Source organism: Poeciliopsis prolifica, unplaced genomic scaffold (assembly GCF_027474105.1).
Source record: "Poeciliopsis prolifica strain line A6 unplaced genomic scaffold, Auburn_PproV2 SCAFFOLD006, whole genome shotgun sequence".
NCBI lineage: Eukaryota > Metazoa > Chordata > Actinopteri > Cyprinodontiformes > Poeciliidae > Poeciliopsis > Poeciliopsis prolifica.
In genome coordinates, this window is record NW_026562381.1 from 5,332,965 (window position 1) to 5,359,383 (window position 26,419).

The window sequence follows — 26,419 nt, forward strand, 5'->3', positions numbered from 1 at the left end:
TTACAAAACAGATTTGTTTTAAACCTTTAATTTTAATTATTGTCTCAGACTTATCATTTCTGTAACTATCAGAACAGCTTCAGCAGCCACAAGAATTACATCCATTAAATTTACAACCTTTGAGATGAAAATGTGTTTTGTTTAATATTTTTAAACGTTGAAACTGCAAAAATTATGACACAAAACTGCAGCCCCACCATAATGCGAAACCCCCCAAAATGATTCAAAAGCATTTCATAGAGACGTGTGTGCTTCCTTTAGTTGTCCAGATTTAGACAGCTGGTGCACATCTTATGTTAAAAGATGCACCTGCTGGTAATTATACACTCCTTTTTTTCCTGGAAATTAATTTGCATATCAAGACTTATGAAACTATTTATTAAAAATTCATGGGATAGTGTACATGAAAAAAAGTTGCTAACATGGTCTAATTTCGTGGATATTTTAACGCTACTATGTTCAAATGTTTTATTAAACATAATTAGTGAATGAATCACCAACCTGTTATGTGAAAAAATAATCACTTGCATAGCAACTCCAGCAGAGGGAGTGACATGAACGCTCGCAGGTGTCAGCTAATCTCCTAAGCATCTCACTAGTTGAGCGGACCTCCCTGGCTTTGCTGCCCGGGTCTTCAACGACCATCAGCGGCTGCCGCTTCTGTCGCGGGTGGGGGGTACCCAGGCTTCGGGACACGGACGCTCATGTGTGTTCACTCATCCTTGTGTTTCCGGACGTGAGAACGGGAGCACCGCGCGATGTCTGCGTCGGGGTTCACAAACCTCGACAGTTCTGCGGGCTACAACCAGAACCCAACGCCGAACGGTGGAGCTGCGCCCCCCTGTCAGAACGGTAACAGGCCAGGAGGATCGATTAGCCAGCCTGCCGCTGTTAGCATGCTAACGCCGTGGAGGCTTGTTTTTTGTACTCTGCTTTCTGTTTCTTCGTTTGGCGTTTTATTTCGCCACTGTTATTTTGAACGGATTTAATTTGACTTAACAGAGGAAACCCTATTTTTTTATTTGTGAGAAGTGATGATTCAATCTCGCGGTAAAGCTAAGTGCTAAGACCTGCTAGCTCGAAGCTAATGCAGTCCAATGGAGATAACGGGCTTGAAGTTAGCCAAGTGTTAGCAAGTGAGACAGATTGTGCGCAATCATTTCACACTTAATGGCAAAAGTTCCGAAAACAACTATTAATTTAAAATTGCAGGTACGAGTAGCTTTTACATTTATTTTTATGTTGTCTGATGAACGAGTATTTAAAATGCGACAAGCCCTGACTGTACAATATGTAAAATTGTTTAGCAGATATAAGAAAATGAGGAAAAACTTTTACTAATTTTACAGAACAATCGCTGTGCAGTGTTTACAGATTGTCATTAAAGTTTTCCTACCTAATCCCTAGGATAGTATGTACTTTAATTTTATGGCTTCATCTTTTATTAAAAATATGAAAGATAAAGAAAGTTTGATACTTTTGAGTTAAATTGATTTTTGTATTCCTTTTTCTGATAAAATAATAAACTCTGCTACCCACAAGACAATACAGTGTCATTAGGTTTGAAGTTTACAAACAAAAGTAACAAAGTATTAAGGAGCAAAAAATAGGTAAAGAAAAATATAAAATCTTAGAGGGCCTTATGTAAGATAAAACAGTGACAGATGGTGAAATGTCTGTGCAAGAGAAACAGTGATACTGTTCATAAATATGTCTGTTTATTAACGGCTGTGTAACATTTTACATTTTGGGATATGATCAAGCAGCTTTTATAGTTTTACATTAGCTTGTTCTTAACAGTGTAAATATAGATGGGATATGAAATGAGAGTATTAACCACGGCTATACATATGAAAAATAAATGCAGAGTGCTTATATTTATTGTAAATTATAGTTTCAGTTTTTAGTATAATTGAATTTATTGTTTAGATCAGACTTGTTGGTGTACAGCAGGCTTCGTAAGATCTTCCTGGTAGTACTGATGTGTGCAGTCTGGTGCTTCCAAGTGCTGCAACCTGAGTACAGGTGATTTTATTTTATGTTTGTTCACTTGGGACGGCAGTTGGAGTGCTTTCCTGTATGATGTAGTCTAGCTGAGGATCTGTGATTAGACGCTGAGGGATGTGAGCGTACTCACACTTGAGAACCTGTGAAAGGGTACCAACATCTCTTGTCGGAGTCGGGGCTTTCCTCAGGGTTATTCAGAAATAAATCATTAATTTGAGCTTTCTTCCTCTCTGTTTGTGGTAGTTGCACTGCTGGTAATCTGATGCTGTATTATCTGCCCAGTCTTTATTCTGCTTTCTCTAGTTTGTTTGTGATTTTTGAAATTTCTGATGTTTTTAAGGAAAGACTTGGCACCAGTAAACAGACCACAGATTTATCTTGAGTTTTCAGCTATAATTATTTAAGTTTCATATTATCTTAAGTAGTGAGATAATATCTCACTTCTGATCTGTAGTGAGACAGATAAGAAGTGAAATAAATTATGAGTCATCTTTACAGTCATCAATTATAAGACAAGCACTAAACATTACATTTTGTCAAATGCCATAATCAAAATACACATAAAATATGCTACTCAATGTTCTACTTACTATAAATTAAAAGCGACTCCAAACAGGTGGATTTTTAATATTTATTTAAAGAAACTTAGTGTTTCAGCAGTTTGCAGTTTTATGGAAGTTGAGAAGTGAATGAAAGCTGAATGCTGCTTTTTCATGTTTAGTTCTGGGGATGCAAAGTAGACCTCAGTGGTCTGAAAGGTTGATACAATAGTTTTTAATGTACTGTGGTGCTAAACTGTTCAGTGATTTATAAACTAAGAACAGTTTTTTAAAGTCTGTTCTCTGAGCTACAAAGAGCCAGAGTAAGGAGTTCAGAACTGCTATATCCTCCTGGTTTTTGTGAGAATGCAGACAGCAGTCAATTTTAACTAAATACAAAAGCATGGAGGAGTTTCTCAAGATCTTGCTGAGTCATTAGTCATTTAATCCTAGAAATGTTCTTCAGGCGATAAAAGGCTGACTTTGTAACTGTCTTTATGTGACTCTGAAGGCTCATTCAGATTTCAGGCCTGAAATGTAGACTGCCTCTTTTTTGACATCTATTCTCTTTCTCTACAGGTCCACTACCAACCCACCCATCGATGTACCCTCATGCAGGTTACTATGGCATCCCGCCTCCACAGCAGAGCTACTCCTCCATCCCTAGCCACGCCACTTCCGCTCCCAGCAAAGCATCAATCACAAGCAGTGCCCACAGTCAGAACTACTACCAAAACAACCACCAACATCAGCAGCAGCAAACACAACTCCCTCAGCATCAAGTAGCACCGTCTCCATACTCTGCTCCACCTCCCGCTCAGCCGTATCTCCCATCTTTAGCACCCCCACCTTCAAATGCCCAGTTCAGCCAACAGGCGTTCCAGCAGCAGCAAACACTGTACACCACTCCAGGGCCCTACTATGGTCAACAAGCATATAGAGCGTCTCCAGCACAGCCCCGTCATCATTACCATCAGCAGCAGCAGCAGCATCCTAGTTTGGTTTCATCGCCAGCTGGCATTCCCGTCTACCCAGATGTTTCATACCCATCTGGCCCAGCGAGCAGCCAGTATGTTCCCCACACTTCCTCCAACACTTCCGCACCTGGAGTCATGTCCACCCAGATGGGTGCGCCCTTGCATCAGTTCAGCGCTCTGCCTCCAGCCTCAACGGCAGTGCAGCCAGGGTACGGCACGGGGCAACAAATGGCAGCGACAGTGAATGGCAAAGGAAGCACAGGTATACCAGGGAGAAAGTTTGATCATGTGGGTTGTTGTTGTTTTTCTTTGCCAATTGACATGACGCCATGGCAATGTGGAAAAAACATGTTTTTATGAAGGTTACATACTGAGCTTTAATATTTATTTTTTGTTTATTAAATAACTTGGCACAATGCTAAAGTGTTTGGTTTTGCTTATAATTGCATGTGAACATTTACCATTTTACTTAATTTTTTTCACCAAATCTCTTTGACTGCAACAAATTTGTCACAGGTAAAGTGGGTTCAGTTCCTCCAGGTTAAGGGTGTTTCATTTTGGATCAAATTGTGACCCCTGATTGGTCAGTTGTTGCCAAACCCACTCAATTGATTGACAGATGGTGTCTTGCCAATTTACAACTCCTATCTAATTCTAGTTTCCAAACTTTAATGGTTCTGTCTTAGTTTAGTCATCCTATAACAATATTATTTGTTTTTCTGTGATAAGCTGCTGTCCAAAACAACATCCACCAACACTATGACCAAAGCCACAACTACAACTCCTACAGTGGGGTGACACAAAGCAGCGGAGGTGCGGATGGAAACCGCCCGCCCTCAGAAACCCCCTCCGCTTCGGTCCATTCCTCCCCAAGCCACCACCAAGGTAAATAAATGCTTATTTTTCTGTTTTATATTGAAAAATGGTAGACGTCTGCCTCTTTATTTACAAAAGTGCAAAGATGGAGCTTCACAAACAAGATGCATGTTTGTGTTTAAAGATCTTTTGCTCACAGACCAGATTACGCATCGTATCATTTCTTTCTATCTTCTGGTAGGTCTGAACAATAAATCGATTAATCAGATTTTTGGTGTTTTGAAGATTTAATTTGTTAAAACTCAAGATTTTCTGATCTGGTAAAAAAAAAAAAAATCTGTCTTAATTTTAATGTCTCAGAAACTGGCGTTATAGTTTTGTTTCTTTTAGCTCAGCTCTGACAGTGAAACTTGCGTGGAACTAAGCAAGCGTGGAAGGGTTGTGAAAGGTTTAGATGGTCACAGCTGCACTTCCAATTCAGCACACATGAAATTGCTGTGCACACCAAACACTGTCAGATGTGCAGGTGTCTGAACCTCGATGCAAATCTTTAGGGTCAGAAATGTGCTGCCAGTTTCTGATCCATAGTTTTCTTTGCTGATGCTATCAGAAGTACAGCAGAAAACCTGCACCAGTTGCACTTGTATTTTCTTTTTTAAGTTTCTGAGAACCCACCTGCACAGCCTCAGACTTTAGAAAGAGAGCTGTTTATTTGTACAAACATTTCAGTTTGTTTCAGTAGTACAGTTTGTGTACAGTCATGTATTTGGATATCAAATTGAGTTCTGTTTTTTTTATTGCATATTTTCACCACTCTTCTTTAATTTGGGAGGTTTCCTGTCAGCTTCACTCCAACAGTGATATCTGAGCTGTTCTTTATGCTTAATGTTAGCATGGTTCCACATTATTTGTCTGTTTTAGATCATAGTTTTCTTCTGATTCAAACTATCAGCTTTAGAAAATTGGATAAAAGGATAAGGCATACATGGGAGCCACTTGTTGATGTTTTCCTCTTGCTTGTGTTATATAAAGAAAACTAATAAATGTTTTTCATCTGTGATTTTTGAATTGTATTTTGCCTCATTGTATTTTGCAAAATGACATTCTTTTAATTGTCATTTTGCCAATCTGTTAACTGGTTTTGTTGGGCTGGACAATAAATCAATAACAATTCATATTCCAATAGACACGTGATCATTATCAATAGACAATACATCAAATAGAATATTCAATCTTTAAATTATTCACAGAACTCCGATCCTTAACAGCTCAGCATTCTGGGGGATGTGGGGGAAAAAAATGAGTGGAATCAACAGACTTACTCATGCTGTGGTTACCTAGCACAACCTGTAGATTAACTGCTGCAGCAGCAGCTGAATGTTTCACTGTCGCTGATTACTGCTAAAAAAAAACAAAAAAACAAGGCCATGGAGTGAAAACTGTGGATAAAGCAGAAGTTTAAAATTATTTCAGATATTTAAAACAAATACATTTAAATATCAATATATATATATGTACATATATCAACTGATATGATTCGCTTTTACTGCGTTAAGATTTTCAGCCGCATTGTCCAGCCCTCGATATATAAGCAAAAAAGGTCGACTTCAGTTTGTTTTAGAAGTTCTGAGATGATATTATTTAGGAAAAAAACATCATTGAATGGTTTGGTTTTAATTCTTCTAAAGGTAAAAGCAGTTCTGTTCCATACTGAAGGAAAACAGACTGAGGGGAAATGTAGATAGACATTACACACTCACACACTCACACACACACACACACTCCGAGCCCCTCTGCTGTTAGTCGCTCAGTCCTGATAGTTTTCTGATGATCCTCTCCCGATCCCCCTTCCAACAGGCCTGCGGTACGGATATGTTGCTAATAGTGGAGCTAGCTCAGCCTCTGCCACCACCTCAGGCGCAGCTGCAGCCCCCTCGTCATCCAGCACTGATGATGATGAGGAGGAGGAGGATGAGGATGAGGAAGCAGGTCTGCTTTAGATTTTACCTCCAAACTTCACCCCTCTCCCACCTGTTTCTGCTTTTTTCATCCACATAAGCTCCTGCAGCTCCTTTAAGCATCAACATTAACTGAAATGTCCTGTCCTGTGCACGGTTCTGTTCCTGTTGAGTAAATTATCTTATTCAAACAAATCCCCTTTAATCAGTTTACTGACTAATCAGATCCCTCCTTCTTCGTCTAAAGCAACATTTCTCATACTTTATCTGGATGTCTTGTTTTTTTTTCTTTTAGAAAAATCACAAACAAATTAAAATCTGTAATTTTGATGCTGTTGGGATGTAAAGATTTAGATTGGGTCAAAACGATGAATCAGAATAAATCATTTATTGTAATTATTGTCCAATAATTTAGTAATCTATTGTTAAGTAGAGTACAGACTTTAAAAAGTTTTTTGCTGAAAGAACAACAAACTCAGAACAGGAATTACGCCAAAAAATATCTACATTTAGGATATAGAAAATAATTCTGTAAATTATGTTTAGCCCAGATATTCTGAAGTGATAGTTTTAGCTGTAGCTTAACCTGATTTACATTCTATAAAAAAAAATAAAACTCGTAGTATGGATGATTTTCAGCACAGTGTTGATCTTCCAGCAAAAATGTTTGAGATTTTCACATATATCAAAATATCAAACAAATGCTCAAACACACTAAGGGAATGATAATGCTATTGCATGTTAGGCAATAAAATATTTGTTTTCTTATTTTACAAAGGAGTTGAATTATTTATTTGAATCTTTTATCTAAAAGATAAAGACTAAAATTATTGTTAATTGTGGCACTCAACAAAACAGGTGCAACTTTTTCTTTGTTTTCTTTTTCTTAGTGCATCCCTAAGACGCACTGGAAAACTAACTATTTAGTCTACTAGTGTTTTCAGTGAGCTCTAGGCATGAGCTGCATCGTTTTGCTTTATATATGCAGAATGTTCACAGCTTATAGGCAACAGTTGACCTCTGAACTAACAGTGCTTTGCATCATTCATGGTTGACTGGAAATGCGGTTTAAATGCCGTTGCTGCCACAGCAATCCTTCATTTTAATGTTTTCCATTTATGCTCAAATGTCATTTGGATTTGAAATGCAAACAATTAACTTAGGCTAGAAATAAGTCGATAGTTTTTCTGTAATTTCCATAATGTTGTGTATTTGCATCGTTATCCAGAACTGAGTTATATTAAAAAAAAATTGCTTTTTTTTAAAAAAGGGAATAAGAAAGTGATTTTTATTCTGGTGCTTGAGTTGTCCTAGACCATTAATGATTTTCTCAATATTTGATTTGGGAATCTATTACTTTTATGAAAATAATGACATTTTCATATTAATACAATATTTAATCTGAAATCCACGAGATTGCAAATCCTAAAATCAGTACCAACATATTACATTTAAGAAATAATGTTGTATTCCTGAATTTGTGCATGTTAGGGACGTAAATGGTGCCGTTAGTCGGTCTTCATGGTGTTCTGCCTGTAACGACTCCTCTGGAGCTTTATCAGCCAGAGGTTTACATGTGTTTAAATATAGCCTCTCTCTCAGCTTGTTTACGGATCCTCACTGGAGAGTCTGGATATCAGGCACTAGCATGTCCCTTAGAAAAAGCTTGTTTTAGCTTTCTGTTTGTCCCGTATGATTTCCTCAGATCTTCTTGGTGCAACACACTTTGTCTCTTTGTGCAAAACATTAATTTATCTCTAAATTAAGATAAACAGATTGGAAAATATTCTGCTATATCAATATTATTTTATAATTTATTACTATAATATTATTTATTTTAAAACGGCTCTCTGCAGAAAATATTGAAATTGTTGATTTGTGCTAAATTATAGAGAAAATATTTTGTCTTTATTTTGAGGGAGTTTAGACAACTTCTTTTGTGAAGTTGGTACAAAATATACAAAAATTATCTTATATTCTTTGTGATTTGTTTGCTAAAATAGTTTCAGAGTTCGTAAAATGAAATAAAATCTATTCAGAAGTGTTTCTATTAACTTTTGGTTGGAAAATTAATTTCTCTAAAGTTGTTTAAACATTGACTCTCAGAGGCCAAGGTAAAAAAAAAACAATAATTGACTTCCTAAAATAATGACATAAGTAAATTATATGCTTCAGATTTTTTCACTTACTTGCATGTTAAAAACCAAATCCAGTGTTTCTTTTTTGCAAAATCTGCATACTATATACATATAATTTTTCTTTTATTAATCTGCTTTAGCACATGTTGCTTCTTGCATTCCAGATTCTGTGAATCTTCCTTTTCTTCTCAGCACTGATGACAAGATCAGTGTAACTTTTAGAAGCACATCAAACACTTTGAAAAGTGTTTTTATCATGAATAATCTGTGATGGAACCAGAATGATGTGAAGTCATGCTACAAGAGAGGAGATGTGCCACCGAGCTGAACGTTGTAGGAAGAGGTGTAACAAGTGTCTCTGAGAATGCTTAGCGGTCCGCCTCTCTCAGAGCTCATAATCCCGGCGTCTGCTGCTCAGATTTACTGCTAGATAATTGGATCCAGTTCTGTCCAATGAGCTCCCAGCATCAGGCCTGCTGTGTGTTGGTTTGCTGCTGATCTCTCCCTTTGACCCACATGGATTAATGGCTTCATTCAAATATTCTGTCCACCTAATCCTTATGGAAATCCTGCCCAGAGTTGGACATGCGTTGGAGGAACGTGTGTACTCTGTTTGCACTCAATAAAATTATATTTAAGCATTTTGTCCTCTATAAATATTAAAGTGAAGGACAAAAAGAAAGGGGATTTTTCAGTTATAATTTCTGGTAAACAAGGTAGGCTCAATCTGTTTTACTTTTGGCAAAATCTTCAAATATTTAATATTTAGCATGCTGCACAATATTAAACAATAAAAAACATACACTTGCTTTCTCCACATCATTAATTCTTTAAATCATGGACATTTCACCATAAGTGTTTCACACTTTGCCGTAATGTGAAGCTTGCATATTTGTAGCCAAGAGGACTGATGCACAAACGATAAACAGCTGAATGGACCAATTTGCACGAATCTAATGGTTGAATAGCCTGAATAACAGATTAAAAACAATGAACATATTTGTTATTGAGCTAATATGTCTATTTGTTCAATAACTTTGTTCAACAAAAATGTTAAATTAAAAAATGTTTACTTTAGGGTTTTCAATTAAAATGCAAATAATTACTGACAAACCCTTCAATTAACTTGATTAAAAATTATAATAAGGCTCATAACTAAAATTTGATTGGATTAAGAACTTTATTGTCCATGTCTGACTTTTCTGTTTTTTAATCCAGAAAAATGACTTCATCATCACTACAAACTGCATAAAAAGCCCTGGATGTCTGGAGTGGATGTCTAATCCACTTCCATGTTTCATCTAATTACTAAATTAATTTAACTGAATTAAAGTACCAGTACACAAAAAACATAATCCGAAGACATTCTACAACACAGAAATGGGTTAAATTCACATCCAGAAATGAATAACAGGATTCAGAAACTTTCCCAAGTCTTCCCAAAAACGCACAAAAAAAAAACACTATGAAAAAGTTAAATGGCACCACTTATTCTCAATACATTTAAATGATCAGTGTAAAGCTTTTCTGTAAAATAACGGCGCGAATCGAGTTTGATTTTCATTCTTCTTTCAAAAATCGGCGTCTAATTGTGATTTCTATAAGCCAATCAGAAACTCGTCTGCGTTCACTCGTCATAGTTTGTCAATAATGAGTCAAACTCACTGCGGATTATTATTTTTCTGTTTTTTAAGGAGATTAAACCATAAAAAGTGGTGTCACTATAAAAAACAATGTTTTTATTGTTTTTATTAGCTTCTTTTAGCACCTTACAGGGATTAACTTGGGTTTCTGAGTGTGGTACAGTTTGGCTCAGAACGTTCTGGTGCTGGTAGAAACCTCTGTTTCTCTCTCAACTTTACTTTTTTCCAATCCTCTGAAGCTTTTGCTTCACACAAAACAACATCAGCACAACGACTCCTTCAGGACTTAAAGACAAGCTTTCATGTTTGCTTCAAGCTGCTCCTCTGGCTCTTCTGACCCTGTTTTTCAGAGGCCTGAGGGAGTTAAAGTATTGCATTCACCAAACAAAAATTCACACTTTGATTTTTTTTTTATTTTCTATTTTTGCTTCCCATTGACTTTTATTTGCCTCTACCTGCTACTGACACTTGGATTTAATGTCTTGTTTTAACCGTGTTTTGTTCTCTGTCACCCCAGTATTCTTGGTCCCTCTTGGGTAATATTTATACAAATGTTTAAATCCTTCCTGCCTGTTTTTTTTTTTTTTTTTTTTTGTCTCTCTCAGGCGGCGACACTTCCTCCTCCAGTACCGGCAGCGCCTCTCCAGTTCCCAACAACTATGATTCCCTCGAAGGCGGCAGCTGTCCAGGTACAACATCAAACTGCATTTCAATTTACTTTAAAATTACACAAATTGGAATTGTGAAAATAAGTTTGCTCAATTGACACAATGTAGAAAAAAGTCATGTTTTTGTGCTTGAGTGAAGTGGATTTTCACCTGCATTAAAATTATTTTATTATTTCACAAAATTTTTTTGTATCAAACGAGTCACATGATCAACAACCAGCTAGAAGATGACAGGAAGTTGAAGGATAATGATGGTGCATCGTGTTTTTTAATGATTCACTATGTGAACAAAGATAATTTCTTGTTTAATGGAAACATCGCAAATAAGAGATCCTGTTTTTTTTTTCAACTTGAGCAAAATATGAACGAGATGAATACATAAACTGAAAACTGGAGAATACACAGTTTATGATTATTATTAAACAGAATTTCTGAGTTTTGTATAATTTTTGTCCATGCAGGTTAACTTTCTAAGCTTATTAGGGATGCACAGATATAAAAATGTAGGCCGTTAAGTAGTCGTGAAGGAGCAGGTTGAATGAGTTGCATGGTAATTTTTTTTTTAAATTAAATTAAACATCCCACCTTCCTAAAGTGGTATAGTTAAAGTAAAATACCAAAACACTGAGACGTTCCTGTTTTAATTATGATATTGATGCTGAAATGTCTTTTGCACAGATTCCATGCCGCCCTCCAGCAACATGACCAATCAGGCTCCGCCCTTTGGTAGCTATGGTTACCACAGCATGCAATCGGCCTATCAGCACGGACCGGCCTCCCACCCTGATGCTTCCCCGTCCCACAGCATGTACAGTCAGCCGGGTTACCAGCAGTACTCCCAGGTGACAGAAGAGAACTGCTGTGCAGAAAGGAACATCTTTCTAATTTTTTTATTTTCCTAACCATTTCTTCTTCTGCAGCCTTTCCCCAACCTGTCCCAGCTCTCTGCAGCTCTGGGAGGGTTGAGCGGCGTCCCAGAGCTGGAGATGGAGGCCCTCCGGCCGGTCAACCTGCTGCAGGAGAGGAACCTGCTCCCTTCCAGGCCCTTGGAGGCTCCGGAGCCGAACCTCAGCCCCGATCTGAAGAAGGTCAACTGCAGCCCACAGTAAGTTGGTCACATGCCGTCATTGTTCAACACTTTTTCTTATTATTATCCTGATTGTCTGTTCCTCTGATCTCCAGAACATTCAGGTGCACCTTGACAAGCATCCCTCAAACCCAGGCGCTACTCAACAAGGCCCGCCTCCCTCTGGGCCTCCTCCTTCACCCCTTCAGAGATTTACAGGTAGCCGCTCTTACTCAGAGCCAGGAAGTAATTAGTTACATTTACTCTGTTGCATTTACTAACACCTTTTTTTTTTTTCCTTAGAAAATGTACTTTTTACTTTTTATTTTATTATGAAGTATTGCTACTCATACTGGATTTTCTACACACTGAATGAAAAACAAACACATTTCAATCAAAAACTAACCAGACACAGACACACACCTGCAGTTTTTGTTAAAGTTTTAAAGTGAAAGAAACTGATTTGGAAAAGTAGTTCTATTGCCCAAAACAAATAAATGGGTCAAAGACTGTATGCATTCATCCACGTGAAAATAAAAGCCTGCTTTGTTCGTCTGCTCTTGCAGAAATAAAAGACTATTTTTCTAAAAGATACAAAATGGCGAAAACAACTTGAGAGGTCAGAACTTGAGCAGAAGGATGATTTTAACTCTTCCCCTGCTCCTCTCTGCAGCAGCTACCAGTGATAACATCTAACACAATAGTACGGTGTCGCTCGTGTCGGACGTACATCAACCCGTTCGTCACCTTCCTGGACCAGCGCCGGTGGAAGTGTAACCTCTGTTATCGAGTCAACGATGGTAGGAAACATTTAGGTACTGATTTCTTCATCCTTTTATAGAATTTGTTTAAAATCTAAAACTTTTCTTTTTTTATGTTTTGTTTAGTTCCAGATGAGTTTATGTACAACCCGGTAACAAGGTCATACGGAGAGCCTCACAAAAGGCCAGAGGTCCAAAACTCAACTGTGGAGTTCATCGCTTCCTCAGACTACATGGTAAAATTCTCCACAACTTCCTGTTATTGTAATGTGGTTGTTTGTCCACCAGAGGGAGGTGTTGTATTTTTCTTTAAATAACTTTGAAAACACAGAAGAATCTAAGCATTTGATGTGACAGCTTACTTTCTGTCTTTGTCCCTGATGTTAGCTGCGACCCCCACAGCCGGCGGTCTACCTGTTTGTGCTCGACGTGTCTCACAACGCCGTGGAGGCAGGATACCTGAAGTACTTCTGTGAATCACTTCTGGAGAACCTGGACAAGTGAGTTTGGACAACTAAATGAAAGCATAGTTTGAAAACTGCATTTTCCTTTGACTCAGGTTATTTTTGTGTTCTGTTAAAAACATTACATTACATAAAGTGGCTGGTGTGAATCCACCCTCACCATAGAAAACTCATATTGGAGTATTTTTTTTTCCTGAACATTTGTTTTGTTGACATTTTCCCGCCTAAACAATCACTGATGGATGCTGTTTTGCATTTCAGGTTGCCAGGAGACGCGCGCACCAAGGTGGGTTTCCTCACCTTTGACAACACCGTCCATTTTTACAACCTCCAGGAGGGACTGTCTCAGCCTCAGATGCTGGTGGTGTCGGACATCGACGGTATGTCTCTTCACTCCCATTAGAAAAGAAACATGGGAAAACTCTGCTTTAACCATTGGTTGGTTTTGTATAATTAGTACAAATACTTGTCTTTATTTCTAAAATATTGTTAATAATTTCATTTGATTTGATGAGAAAATTGTATGTTGAATTTAGTGAATTAAATTAATAAAGACCAAAAGTTCCATGCTTATTTATGTAATAATTTCATTAAAATATATTTTATACATATTAAATATTTTAGATGTATATTAAAATAATTAACTTTATTATATATTTATGTTATAAATAAATGCATACATATTTCAATACTTTTATAAAATTCTGAATTAAATAATTGGATCATGGTAAAATAATCAGACTTTCAAAAACTACTTTGATTTTTTAAAGTATTTTTTATATAATGATCCTTTCAGTACTATGTTGCAGCAGATAAGAAATTCATTTTTTTGACCTTTTATAAAATTAACTGGACGGGTCTAATGGCTTCTAACAAGGTGATTTGTCTCCAGGCAAGTTGCTGTGAAAATAACTAAATGTTTAGGTTTATTTATTAAGATATAACAACATTTTAAATTAATCTTTAATGTTTTTCTGTTATTCCATCGGTTCAAAGTATTTAAATGTATTTTAGATATCTGGACTTTTTCTTTAGAAAGAAAAAAAAATGACTCATTTTGTGGAATTTAAATTGTATCATGCAGTTTGAGGTAAAAGTTAAATTACTACCAGTCAACTTCTCCTGGAAAGAGGAATGCGAGATCCAAGATTTGATTTAAGGAGAAGTTATAACATTTCCAGATGCTATTTTGTGAGAAATAATAGTAAAACTCTTTGCTTTTGATGTCACTATAACTGTTTTTGCAGATGTTTTTATACCATCACATGACAGTCTGATGGTGAACCTAAAGGAGAGTAAAGAGGTACTTGTCTTCATTTTCCTTCTAGCAGTGGCATAAAACATATGAACATTTTGACTAATGTTCACACCATATGTGAGGATGTTAAAATTGATTTTCCTTCCTCAGCTTGTGAAGGAGCTGTTGACGTCGCTACCGGCCATGTTTAGCCAGAGCAGAGAGACGCACAGCGCTCTCGGTTCCGCCCTACAGGCCGCCTTCAAGCTCATGTCGCCCACCGGCGGTCGCGTCACGGTGTTCCAGACTCAGCTTCCGACTCTGGGACCAGGAAAGCTGCAGTCAAGAGAAGATCCGAACCAGCGATCCAGCACCAAGGTTCATAGATTTTGATTATGGGGGAGTTTGGAAAAGTTTCTGGAATCAAAAGGTCTGATGTGGTGGAGACTCTGGCAAGATTTGAAGTGCTAAGAAACAACTGAATGACCTTAATGAAGGCTGCATTAATCTACAAATGAAGCGGTTAATCAGCACTTCAAGTGTGGCTGGAGACTTCTCCATAGAGTTTGGATCCTGTCAGTTTTGGCTCAAAACATTTTTCACGTCCAAAAATGGCTTTGTCCTTCCATTACAAATGTGTGCAAAACTACGACAGTATTCCACTAATGTAAAAGAAACTAAATTTGGCAGTTTCCATTAATCAAGAGTCACTATTAAAAGCATGTGAATAATTACTAAAAAACATGCTATGTCATGATACAACAGCTGCTTCCTGTTGTCTTCTTCATGGTTTGAACTGTGGCATCATCCAGTTTGTGATGCAAAAAATGTGAAACCTTATCCTAGTGACAAAGCTTTTGATCAAAAAACAATTTTCTTTCTTTCTTTCTTTCTTTTTTTTTCCAAAATTGCCGTGTTTCCATTAAGCAAATTTAGAAATGCAGTTATGTATTGTCATTAATTTAGCCTCGTCTTAACTACATACAGTCTTAAATTCCTGTATCTAAAATGAATTTCCTGTATTTAAAATTCATTAAAAACAACATAAGTTCACTGAATGTCTGAAATTTTGTCAAGGCAGGACTTTTTAATCTCATAAGTTTATTTTTCTTCTGGAACTTTCTGTCTATCAAATAATTGAGTTGTGCCCAGATGTCTTTATTGAGTTCTGTAACTTGAGGCAGTTGAGGTTACCACTAACTGGCTGCTAACATACCCTTGTTAGCTAATTAGCTTTTTTTGGGTCTGTCATGGGAAAATCTTTTTCTGAAAATCTCAAATGGAAAAGCTAAATGAATTAATCTACTCTTTTTTTTTTTATCTCAAATTGTTCTAATTTTGTTTTACATTTTACTGATAACTTCAGGGAGCACAGCACCTGGGGCCTGCCACAGATTTCTATAAGAAGCTGGCGCTGGACTGCTCTGGGCAGCAGATTGGAGTGGATCTGTTCCTGCTCAGCTCACAGTACGCCGACCTTTCATCACTGGGTAAGAACAGGTTTGAAACTTCTGGGTTCTCATTCTTCTATAGGATAAAAGCTTTTGGATTTCCAATTATAAAGAAATTCAAATGTTCCTCCAGATCTAATTAACCTGAGCAATCAATTTATTTTTATTCTTGATCACTTTTTCGGAACTCTGTCGGGGTTGCTAGGTAACAGGCTTTAAGTGTTTGAAACTGCTCATCTTCCAGACGCCAAAAAACATTAATTTATTACCAAATAAGCAGCTGGGTGTTTTCTTTTTTTAAAGAAGTAGAAACTCAAATGAAAGTAGAAAATTTTGCATAACGAGTCTCTTTTAAATTTCCTCAGACATGAAGAATCTTTTTATTTTATTTTTTTTATTAATCCTTTTCACATTCATATTTTTTTCAGCGTGTGTCTCCAGGTACTCGGCGGGCAGCGTCTTTTACTACCCCTCCTTTCATTACATCCACAACCCGGCGCAGCTGGAGAAGTTTCAGAGAGACCTCGAGCGCTACCTCACCAGGAAGGTCGGCTTCGAGGCCGTCATGAGAATACGATGCACTAAAGGTATCCCCAACAAAATGTGACGCTAGTTTTACATTTTCAGATGTTACTGTGAAGCCATACTTAAACCTAAATAATGTGGTTTCAGGTTTATCCATCCACACGTTCCACGGTAACTTCTTTGTGCGCTCCACCGACCTGCTGTCGCTGGCTAATGTGAACCCAGATTCTGCCTTCGCTGTCCAGATGTCCATCGAAGACTCTCTTGCTGATTCGTCTCTGGCCTGTTTTCAGGCTGCTCTGCTCTACACGTCCAGTAAAGGTAAACCCAAATTCAGCACCTAATAAAGCTGATTATTTTCTGATACAATAAATAATAGAAATAAAAGTAATGTTTCTAATTTGTTGGTGTATAGGGAAAAGGCGGATCAGAGTCCACACTCTGTGTCTGCCGGTGGTCAGTCAGCTGAGCGACGTTTACGCCGGAGCTGATGTTCAGGCTATCACATGTCTGTTAGCCAACATGGGTGAGTTCACATCTTTTACCACTTTAATTTCCATTGTTTTACTGAAAATGATCTTATTTCTAAAGATTTTAGAAATGTATTCTTATCTGGGTCGATATGGCTGCTTGAATTTCAATGTTTGAAAAGTATTTTGATATTCAAACTGCATAAAATTATTTTTATTTCCTAAATGCCAGAAAACTTAGCAGAAACATTTTTTTACTTCTGAATATTTATTGTTTCTAATGGCTCAGTGTCTTTTTCATCAATAACTGAATAACTGTAACTGAAGTAAAGATTATTTTTAGAAGTTAAACAGTCATTTAAATTGTAGAATATTTTTTGTAAAATTTGTTAAACACCAACATTTGCTACATTTTAGTTCACATTGTTGAATTCTATCACAAGACATTATTAAAAACAGTAATAAATTATATGATCTGTATTGCATGTTTCATCTCCAAAGTGTGAAAACTTGCATTGGAATTGCTCAGATTTTGCAGTTTTTACGAACCCTGTTATCAGTCATTTTTATAGGTGTTTGTTCCCCTCCGGTTTTATAATTGATCTTTGCTGTGTGTTCCAGCCATCGATCGATCGATATCTTCCAGCCTGTCAGATGCTCGTGATGCTCTGGTGAACGCCGTCGTGGACTTTGTGAGCGCCTACAAAAGCAGCGTGTCGAACCTGCAGCAGTCAGGCGTCGTCGTTCCTGCAGCCATGCGACTTTTCCCACTCTATATCCTGGCTCTACTCAAACAGGTGGGAGTTAGAGCAGAAAAGATGAATCGTGATTAATCATGAGTAATTGATTTCTGAAGTAATTTATGAATCAGTTAATTATTAACTGGAAAATATAGACTCAGAAAAGGCAATTAGTTGGTAAAAAAACAAACATCTAGAGCAGTAATTAAGCAAAAAATATATATACATTTTGCATTTGAGAAAACACCTTTGTAAATATGTTCTCACCAGAACTCCTAAAGTGGGATAGTTTTAGCTTCCACTGGTTCAAAATGACTAAAGAGAAATGTTTTTCTTATTTAGGAATTAATTTAATTATTTATTTGTATCTTTTAATATTTTATAAAAAACTGATTTAAATTGTTAATGTGCCATTATTTTTATTCAATTAATTGTTTAAATGATTGATAGATTAATAAATTAAATATTACCTACATCGGAGAAATATTCCAACATTGGAGAAATGAATGGCTGAAGATATTTTCCGGTTTGTTCCAGAAAGCGCTGCGGACCGGAACGAGCACGCGGCTCGATGAGCGCATCTTCGCCATGTGTGAGTTCAAGACGCAGCCGCTGCCGCAGCTGATGCGAATGCTTCATCCTGACCTGTACCGGCTGGACAACATGTCTGACCAGGTGGGATGTTTAACTTAAACATATTCACATTTCGCCCTGTTTGAAAATTTGTATTCCCATGATTCAGGTTGTTTGCTACACTAGAAGTGGAAAGTTGACAAATTGTTAAAATCATGTTTTCACTCGGAGAAGTCAGTCTCTATTTTATATATTTGTCATTATGATTGTAGATTTGTAGTGTCTGTATTCTGTTACATTAAGTGAAGCCTTTTTGTGTGTCCTTTAGGGGGCGCTCCATCTGAATGACACTGTAGTTCCTCAGCCTCACCTGCTGCATCTTTCTGCTGAGAGGCTCAGCAGAGATGGAGCGTTCCTCATGGACTGTGGCAATGTAAGTAAAGGTTGTTTCTCTGTACAACAAATGGGAATCCACCTTCCCGAGTTGTATCTTTAACCACCTCACTTTTTGTTAGGTTCTCTAGATTTGTCTTTTCTAGTTTTTCTTATTTTCACATTTCTTGCTTGCACATATTTTATAAAGCCTGCAGAATGTGCCTTTTTTGTCAGATTAATTGTCAGAATAACCAATTAATTGATAACTTAACTGTGACATTGCAGTTATGATTATTTCTGATTCTTGTCGATGACTTCCTATCTCTCCAGGTGTTTTACCTGTGGATCAGCAAATGCTGCAATGAAATGTTTATCCGTGATGTTCTGGGCTGCTCCAGCTACGCTTCAATTCCCACCAACATGGTCAGTATGAGCTGAACAACAAAATACACACAAAAACTGCAGGATATTAGCATCGCATAAACTCTTTCTGCAGCTCACTGGTGCAAGTCATCATTTTTCTAAAATGACAAATTTGCTGTTTTTCTGTTTGCCTGGTAAAATAAAACAACTCATACAGCAAAACAGATTTGCTGGTGAAGCTTTTCAGATTTCTTTTTTCAAACTACCTAGAAAGTTCAAAAATCACTGCATGGTGGGTGTGATGGAAACACCCAGAATAAACAACAAATGTCAGCCTCTTGTTTGTGCTGCGTTTTTTATTTCTGTGACAATAGAGAGATTACTCCTAGCGCTACCTACACACCGCGCTTCCATCCACAGGAATGTGTCTGTTGACTCCATTGTGTAACTTGGATGACAGAGGGAATCTGCATTGTCTGAAACATAGTAAGAACAGTGTTGGCTGATGTTTTGGCTGTCCTCTTTCTGTCCCTGTCACGCTCAGAATCACATTCCTGAGCTGCAGACTCCTCTGTCGGAAAGAGTCAGAGCGTTTCTCGACTGGCTGCAGGACAACAGAGCGTTCAGCTCTCCGATCCACATCGTCAAGTAAGCAGAACCGGACTCACATCCCACTCTGTGCCTGATGCTTCTTTCTGAACAGTCCACCCCCCATAAATGAGGGAGTTTATCAAAAACTTTTTCCATTAAATGTGTTTTTATTTGGCTTTATTTCATTAGTTCAAACTGTATTTTGGAACACCTGTTGACAAAAGTGCAAAAGTATTCACACCTCTCACACGTCTTAAAGTTGAAAAACCTTAAGACATTAAAGTCTTAAAGTGTGTGACCCCCATACTGTATGGAACTACCTTCCAATGTAGGACTGAAACGATTAATCAATTATTAAAATAATCATCAATCAATATGGTGGTTGATCAATCGTTAACTTGATTATGCAGATTCAAAACAAGTCATTTGTTGAAAAACCATATGCAGAGCAATAAATAAACCAAAACTATATAAATATGTACATTTTACATTTAAGATAAAAACTATGTATTTCACCCAAAACTCCTCAAGTGGAATAGTTTTAACTTCATATTTACTAAGGAAATTACTTTTTTTGTGTTTAAAAAAAAAAGAATTTTCTTTATTTGAAGTTTTTAAAGTATTTCTAATATTGCATAATAAAAAAAAGGCTTATAAGAGGTTGTATAAAACAATCTGTATGACATGCCTTTTTTATATCTGATTTAGCGATTAATCATCAGAATTATCGATTAATCGATTACTAAAGTAATCATTGGTTTCAGCCGTATTTTGGTGCAGGACCAATGGGCCATCAGATTGAGTCGAGAGTTTCCTTATGTATTTATAAGTTCACTTCTGAAGTCAGTTGGACCTTTCAGAATCAGAGGAATCATGATTAATTATGCATGCCACACTTTGGAAGAAGGATTAAAATCTTGCGTCTCTTTGTCCACTTCCCAGTTATATGCCATCTGGTGTAGTGTATTGCACAAAACCGCTGTAAAATAACGAACTTTGGGATTTCAAAGTAGAAAATATAGAAAAATTTCACTTGCAAACCACAACAGAATTAAAATAAAATTAACATTTCAGAAACAAAGATATTACAGGAGGATGTTTTAACTAATGTAATAGTTCAAGATGATTTGCCTTCATGTTTCATAAAGCACTTTAGTGTAGATGCTATGAAATGAATCATAAAACATGTGAATTTGCCTTTCTACTAATAACTCCTAGTCTGTGGGAACTGAAATTAGAACTAGTTCTTGTGAAACATTAAATTGCTCAACTTTGTTCATCTGTTTGCTCACAGCGAAATTGCTTCATACATTAACGAAACCTGTCATACATACATGTTTTTAGGACCTAGTTTTTCAGGTTTTGTCTCGAAAGTAAAAATGAACATAGACTATGAAGCTTTGTTGTAAAAGTTGTTGTAATTGGATTCGGTTAGAAATGTTCAGCCTCATTTTATTATGATGAAACAACAGAACGGCAAACAGAAACCGGGTGGAGACGGTTTCTTGCAGAAGACACGGGTCTGAGGTCAACTGAAGACTATTTCCAGAGTAGAAACGCAGTGAGGTCACTGGTTGGGAGTCGCGGTAATGGCATCTACTGGGAACGCATTGTTTCAATTTCCTAAGCTGCTTGCGGTGCCGCATTGTTACTCAACCACATGTTTACGCCACTGATGTCAGGACGAATGGGCTGAGTGGTATTTCAATGGCCGCTTGTGTGGTGATGTGAAATGACAGCAAAGCTGACTTTCATTTCCCTAAAATTAATGTCCAAAAACAGATGGAGGCCCATTAAAACCACCTCAGATCTTCCTTTTGAAACAAAAGCATGTTTTTACTTTAGAAACCAGCAAATAAAGTAGAGAAGAAAAACGGACTGTGTGATCAAATCAGGAAGGATTTTTATTGCTGCAGCTTAAATTTAGGGGAAAATATTTCCCAGTACGTACAGTTGAAAAAAAAGTCCTATTATATGGATTATTTACATGAAATTATGTGTATCAGAAATATTTGACTCCTCTTTAACACTTGAAAAGGTCGAACTATACAACAAAATAGATCTATGTGTTTTAATCTGAGGTTTTCTGTAAAATTTAGCTTCAACACACATGGATGAACGTTGGTTTTCTGTCTGGGGAATCATTTCTCTGTGGAGTTGATTAAATGTCTTGTATCATTATTTGGTATTGGGCCTCTGTTTCATGTCATACCTATTCTAGAGCAAAGTAGGAAGTCATGATTACCTATTAAAGATTTTAAAGCACTCTGACCAATGCTTAAAAGGGTGAATTGATAAATATTCATTAATATTTTATCGTAAATATTCAGAATGCCAATAATTCTGCTATATGTTACTTTATTATTGTTTTTTTTTTTTAACTAAATGTAGTGCTGCAACCAATAATTACTTTCATGCCACATTTTACCAATTTTTCCTTTCAACCTTTTTATACAATATTGCAACAACGCATGCCAATAATTCTTTTTCATCTTTTTTTCTCTTGCAGAGACGACACATCAGCGAAGGTCACCTTGTTCCAGCACCTGGTGGAGGACCGGTCTGAGTCTGCGTCATCCTACCATGAGTTCCTCCAGCACATTCAGCAGCAAATGTCCAAGTAGGCTCCTGTATCGTCCAGAAAGACGTTCAGACGTTCCACAAACCGACGGGAGAAGAGACTCCGGCCTCGTTGAGTATGAACTAGTGCTAGGCCAGTTTTAGCCAGATGAGTTTCCTCTCCATCCTTCAGACGGACTCGGTGAATAAATCCATCATGGAAGTTTCTGAATCAAAAGTTTTAGCTGTCAGAAAGAGAAGTTTTAAGATGTTATACGAATTTGAATGAGCAACCGGGTGAAGATTGAGCTGGTTCAATCCAGAGAAAAGAAATCAAAGTCGAGCCATGAAGATGCCACTTCCTTACTTCAGTTTGTTTTTGTGAGCCTCACTTGTAGGTCGTGCTATTTTTTTTTTTTGTTTTTGTTTTTTTCTCTAGTTGAAATGTATCCTGAAACTCGCCTACTGTGTTCTACCTTTCCCCCGTTTTGAACACACTGGAGAACGTAGAACAAGAATCTGGCATGTGCTTAGAAATGCAAACGGCATGTCTTGGTTTTGTCTGCTGCTAGATGACGGCCATCTTGGGAACATGACTGGGTCGGATGTTTTGTTTTCCTTAAACTTTCCTCTCTGGTCCGCTGAGAGGACTTTGGATTCATCAACCACAATCTTCCAAACGTCTGCAATTTCCTTCTCATTGATTTTATTTTTTAAAGCGCTAAGATCGATATCCACTTTGTAACTACTGAAAAGAATCTTTTATGTGTGATAATTTATGAACCAGCTTATTAAATAAAAAGAAAAAAGTTGACTTAATGTGGAGTTTTTTTTTTTTAATTATTTAGGTTTTATCACTTAAAGTTGATCCCAGAATAAAGAAAACAGTTTTTCATTGACTTCTCTCTCATCTCATGAGTTAACTTAAATTTCTCAACATTTCTGAACTTCAGTTACTTTTTCCTCATTTTTCAAATTTTAGAAATCAGCTTAACTTAATCCAGTTGAGAATTTAAATGATTATAGCTGTTAATTGTGACATTATTGAGTATTGCATCCAATTTCCTGTAGCTGCGGTTGCTCGGCATCGTCTGGAGTTGCTAGGTAGCAGCGTAGCGCCCGCTGGATTTTGAAACGGCTAGTTTTCCAAAGAAAAGGGAACTTTTCATAACATGTCGCCTTTAAAAAGAAATTGAAGACTTTTCTTAATCTGCAGGAGCATCTGAACTCCCCAGATTTAATTGTCTTAATTTTACTCTTTGAAGTTTTAGCGACGCCCCGACAGCAAAATGTTTTGAACCAACTGTGACGAGAGGCTTCAAGGTAGCAATAAAGAAATTTTATGATCCAGCAGCAGCAGGTCAAACTCTTCATGGTGGAAGGGTTTCTGTTGCTCTGCTTCCGTTTTCATCAGTTTTCATCTTGTGGTTTAATATGAAACAGTTGGAAACCTTCAGCGTCTCCTGGGACTCAGGAGTTTAATGGATTCCAAACATTCATGTCTGAGGACTGCAGTACCTCACATGTTGCTCTTATATTGACATCCGTTGCTTTTGGAAGAAAGCAGAGCATTAAATGCAAATGAAATATGGAGCATTTTAGGGTGTCACCTTTTTGCTTAAATGCTGAAATCCTTTTAAAATGCAGAATTTTCTAGACTGCTGGAAATAATCATAATCATCACAAATATGTTTCATTTTTAATAAAAAAGTAAGAAATCCAGTCAAAACATGAGGGAAGGATGAATTTCTGTTGCTCCCTGATTGTTTTTGCAGAAGCCCCGTCTGAGAATCAGCTCTTGTTTCTGTAAGTGAGTGTGTTTTCTTCAGAAGGAGCTGCTAAGCGCTGTAAATATAAAAGTCTGCAGTAAACACACAAACAGATCTGGCTCCCATATGTCATGGAAAGCTGCTGCCTGGGAATCTCAAATATTTCCTCCAGTCACGCTTTCGGTGCCAGCCCCTGCAGAAGTGGCAGAAGGAAACATTTTGTGAGGGTGTGTGTTCATGTTTTATGAAATAAAATTCAGATGAACGTATCGGTAGATATGTTGAAGAGGAAAATCAGATCAGATCCAGTTGTCGGCTCATAATTTACTTTCTTCCAGATGTTTGTTGTGACATTCCAGCAGCCAAACTCGGCGTTCAAATGCATCAACAACTTGGTTTGAATCTCATTTTAAACAGCAAATAATTGAGAACTGTTCTTCCAGCTAAATTTAAACTGGTTTTTACTGGTCCAGCCGTAAACACACCCTTCACCCCAACTGATCCCTCCTCTGATCTGATCTGGGAAGTCACAGCTGTACATTCAGTCACTGCAAAAACAAACATAAACAGGATGCATTTCATTCAGTTCTACCTTCAATGTGCTTATTTACTTTAAAACTTTATTTAAATACTATAACTTATTTTAGATTTTAGCCATTTGTTTTAAAATAAAACAGAAATATAGCATCAAAATCCTGATTTCAGATGATTGTAATAGGAAAAGTTTTTATATTTGAAGACCTTTGTGACATTTTTTTAATGCAAAAACACTTGTGCGTTAACAGCTCTTTAATTGGTAAAAATAAATTGTCTGTACATGTTTTATGCAAACTTTTTAGGGTTTCTGAAGGCCTTTTCATTTTTATTCTTTGGACCTTTGATGTTTTTTTTTTTATTCATTCTCAGTCGAGTCTTTATATTTGACCAGGAGAGATTTCTTGTAAAACAAGCAAGCAACAAAAGGAGCCTTTGTTTTAGGGATTTTTAATGTGGAAAAAAAATATCTAAAAAATAAAACAAACAATAAGAACACAAAATACATTAAAAAAAACATGAAAAAGTTTAAAATTAAAACGTACAAAAACCAACTTTGTAAATGCAACACTGCTATTCTAACAAAAATTGATGGAAAGAGTATTCATTCATGTGACATAAAGTGAAAAAATCAACTGGAATGTACTCCGGATTTGGATTTTCCAATGGGAAACTGAGGCATCATTAATATTTCATCAACAGGATTGGATTCCCAAAGCATGTTCCTTAAAAATGTGCCTCCCATGTACATATCATCTGCTGCAAATAACCTTTTAGCCCCCATTCTTCTTCTTTTGGCCTCCTACTTCTTCATTTTTTACACACACAGCACAAATCTGACTACTAAAGAAATTTAAATACTCTGTGATTTGATTATATAAAGGTCTGAGACGTTGACCAGCAGTTCTGATTCGGTGCTGTAAAAATAAACTATGGTCCAAAAGGTGGATAAAACAGTTCCCATCCTGCACAGGACATTCTTGTCTGTCTTGACTCTGGGAGTGTGAGGAGATCATTTTTAGTTTTTTTTTTTTTTATTTTTTTTTTATGTATAGATATGTTAAAATTAAGACTTTCAGTATAAACAGTTAAAGAGGAAATCAAAGCAATTGAAGGACTAAATTCAGTCTCTCTGAAGTTGTTTTTCACACGGGTCAAGTTGAAGATCCTTCAGCTGAGGAATTTTTCTCAAAATAAACTCAGCTGGACTCCTTTTTTACTGAGAGTTGAAAAGCCTGGCGGTCAGAGGAGGCTGCCGTGTTTCTCTGTAAAGCTGAACAAACGAGTCTGTTTGTTCGTCACAAAGAGATGCTGACAGCTGGGGACATTCATTATGCTTTTGCAGACAGGTGTCAGGAAGCCAGGCTTTTGTCTGCACTAACGGAAATGTCAAACTATGTGCTTCAGCCACAAAAAGTGAACTCTGCTAATTGAATCTTCAGAATAAAGACAAAACACAAACCCTCATCAGTAAATCTTGGTGCTCAGTAGGAGCAGTGCAGGGTTAAAAACAAGGCACATGAAGTTCTTATCTGTCCACAAACTCAAATATTTTCCCTCTCCAACAACAAAATGAACTTCTCTCTCTATTTTGACTTCTGGCCTCAAGTATCTGAGGTATATCCGGTACAACAATACTTCATTGTTTGCTTACTGGACGAACATAGAAGCTGCTTTTTAGTCAAGCCAAGATTACAACCCCCCAAACATTGTCCCAGAGCCTCTGCAGACCAATTTAATTCATGGAGATCAGCTCACAGTGCTGCAGAAAGGATGTAAATACTAAAACAGTTGCCTTCAACGTCATTTGCTTTGTTTTATAACAGAGGGTCCAAAGTGGCTTAGTTTATGAGTACTTATAGGTGCCATTCATCAATATTGAAATAAAAACAACATCCATAATTTATTGTCTATCCAGCAATTATATTAGCTGCAATTTATATTTACAAAAATTACATTTAATTATTTCACAAATTGATCATTTTATGGTGTTCTTCATGTCTGTCAGCCTTGCAATTTAAAGTCAGTGGGCGGGGCTAACTCTGCTAAAGTCCAGATGATTGGTCTGAAGTTACCTTTCTGTCGGATCAACCAATCAGACGCTGATCTATTTACTCATTCAGAACGAGAGTTTGGTGAAAAACAAGAATCATCAAATAAAAACTCACAAAAGTATGTAACATTCTACGCAGAAT

The 26,419-nt window shown here is 36.9% G+C and overlaps 1 protein-coding gene across 3 annotated transcripts; it reads left to right on the plus strand.

The window, feature by feature from the left end:
- The first annotated feature begins 560 nt into the window (after positions 1-560).
- Positions 561-22,735, plus strand: LOC129360462 (protein transport protein Sec24B-like). 3 transcript variants are annotated; one of them, XM_055030703.1, is made up of 24 exons: positions 561-852; positions 3,126-3,785; positions 4,253-4,408; positions 6,197-6,328; positions 10,684-10,767; positions 11,425-11,588; positions 11,667-11,851; positions 11,929-12,031; positions 12,486-12,612; positions 12,700-12,809; positions 12,961-13,073; positions 13,299-13,417; positions 14,285-14,340; positions 14,446-14,652; positions 15,641-15,764; positions 16,154-16,312; positions 16,398-16,571; positions 16,666-16,776; positions 17,342-17,517; positions 17,998-18,135; positions 18,362-18,466; positions 18,739-18,831; positions 19,316-19,419; positions 21,872-22,735. In XM_055030703.1, exons 1-24 carry the CDS (start codon positions 759-761, stop codon positions 21,984-21,986), a joined length of 3,609 nt encoding a protein of 1,202 aa, XP_054886678.1. In that variant the 5' UTR covers positions 561-758; the 3' UTR covers positions 21,987-22,735. The 3 variants fall into 3 exon arrangements, with proteins under 3 accessions (XP_054886678.1, XP_054886679.1, XP_054886680.1); XM_055030704.1 differs by having other exon boundaries at positions 12,489-12,612; XM_055030705.1 differs by lacking the exon at positions 6,197-6,328.
- The last annotated feature ends 3,684 nt before the right edge of the window (positions 22,736-26,419 follow it).